The following is a 2,099-nucleotide window of genomic DNA, read 5'->3' on the forward strand; positions in this document are numbered from 1 at the left end:
GGGAATCGATGTGGACACAATCGATGCCTGGAAGCACGCTGTGTGCTTTTTGGGTAGTGTGTTATGAGATTTGTCTGTTTGATTAATTAGATTGAGAATTTACGGACAATATAGGATTTGATTGCGCTGCCTTCTTTCAAACAATTGGTTGACTAATAGCTAGGTTGATTGATGTACGTACTTGCGTTCTTGCTGTTTAAGCTGCGTGACTAGCGGAGTAGTTTGCGGATTATGGAAGACACATGCATGGTCCATCAAAAGTCATGCTATGATGCTATTGGACACACAAACATTAATCATTCTTGTTCGGTTCAATCAGACAACATTATTAGATTCTTTTTCATTTTCCATGATATAACATAATCCAATATGAGAGAGTAGAGTCGAATGCAATAGATTAAACAAACATTTCTGTGACAGGGGACAGCTTGAATTATATTAATTACAACCAATCAAATCATCAATTAGGGGAAAGTAGTGGAAAGCCAATGCCATGGCGTGTTGTTGGGAAAGTTACAAATAACATACTGCTGATTACTCCGATGGCCACTGGCAAGCACGTCAGCACCTGCTTCGTCTCCTCCGATGGGATCGGGTAGAAGCAGGAAACCACATTTTGGTCGAACAAAGCGACCGCCGCGAAGACTGATACAGAGGCGAAGGCATGCACGAAGTCGATGAGCTGTATCCTGTACTTCATTGCCTTCTCCAATGGCAGCTTCTCTGTTCCATCGATCACCCACAGGCCTCTCCGAGTCGCGAAGCCATACCGCACCTTCCCTTTCGCATCCACAAAGCTATCGCTGAAGCTAAGGGCGATGCAAGACAGCCCGCAGAGCGCGATTAGGTAGGCAGTCATGGTCCTGTTGGAATCCAGGCAATGGCCTGCGTCGGTGAAGATGGGGGAGAGAAGCTGAAACGCCAGCACGGTTCCGGTCGGCAGGAGTTTCGCGAGGTGGGATGTGCTTTTGAACGTCTGGCTGATGGCTCTCTGTATCGCGCTCGTCTGCTCCTCCTCGTCCTTATCTATCGCTACTGTCGTCGGAGCCAAGAGAGCTTCCTCCACGTCGTTTGTCTCGGGAGCCATAATGTATAATTCACTGGCTTAATTACATACAAAGTGAACATCCATCGATCCCGCAGAATGGTCGATCGATTTAAATTTGCATCGCGTTCTCTGTTGAGTGGAGGCAACGAAGAGAGGAGATGTGGAAGAGAAGCAATCGTGTGTTCCGTACGCCCGTTACATGGCTTGCAAGGAAGAGTTACTGGGGGGGGACTGAGGAAGCGTTACGTTTGTGAACGATAGGTCGAGTTGAGAGGGTTACAGAATTGGAGGAGTTATACTTTTGGTTGAAGTTGCTTGATCGGGATCGACCGGTGATAAGATAACATTTGGGCTTTCAATACAATTACGCCACGCAATTTCATTTCATGCTTAATTTCGGTAATCCTAATTCTGCCACGATACATCTGACTCAATTATAAATTATTGCATAGGCTCACCACGGAAGTATTGATAAGAACAAAATTTAATTTGTCCTTGAAAGAATGATGAATTAGATCTGCGCCGGCTCAACCTATACAAGGCTTAAGTGGAAATAAAAAATTTAAATCTTTGACACGGGTTAAAAAAAAAATTCTTTAACCGTTTTTTCATTCAGATTTCGAAAATGATGTTTTAAAGTTTTTTTTTAATAAATTAAAATATTAATTAAAAAAATATTTTTATATAAAAATAATTTTTTCATTTTTTGAGATGTAAAATTATTAATTAAATTTTCATATTCAAATTTTGATAATATAATTTAGAGAAACATATGAGGTAGTATTGTTATTAGATATAATAATATAAGTGTATTCAAATGTTTAAAAATGAAAAAAAATAGAAGTATGTCTAATTACTTAAATGACATATGGAGAAAATAACCTTTAAAAAAGAAATAAAATTGAGGAAATAAGAATAATCAAATAAGATAATAATAGAAAAAAAAATCATACTCCCGTGCTCAACTCGTCATCATAAGCGAAGTACAAAAATTAAATAAATAAATATATATATATAAAATGATAAAACTCAATATCATACTTAGAAAATA

The 2,099-nt window shown here is 38.8% G+C and overlaps 1 protein-coding gene across 1 annotated transcript; it reads right to left on the minus strand.

Annotated features, from left to right (window-relative positions):
• Positions 1 to 353: 353 nt before the first annotated feature.
• LOC122011997 (protein DMP4-like) lies at positions 354 to 1,293 on the minus strand. The gene has a single exon (XM_042568441.1). It carries the CDS (start codon positions 1,085 to 1,087, stop codon positions 461 to 463), a length of 627 nt encoding a protein of 208 aa, XP_042424375.1. The 5' UTR covers positions 1,088 to 1,293; the 3' UTR covers positions 354 to 460.
• Positions 1,294 to 2,099: the final 806 nt, after the last annotated feature.

Source organism: Zingiber officinale, chromosome 8A, assembly GCF_018446385.1.
Source record: "Zingiber officinale cultivar Zhangliang chromosome 8A, Zo_v1.1, whole genome shotgun sequence".
In the NCBI taxonomy this organism is placed as follows: domain Eukaryota; kingdom Viridiplantae; phylum Streptophyta; class Magnoliopsida; order Zingiberales; family Zingiberaceae; genus Zingiber; species Zingiber officinale.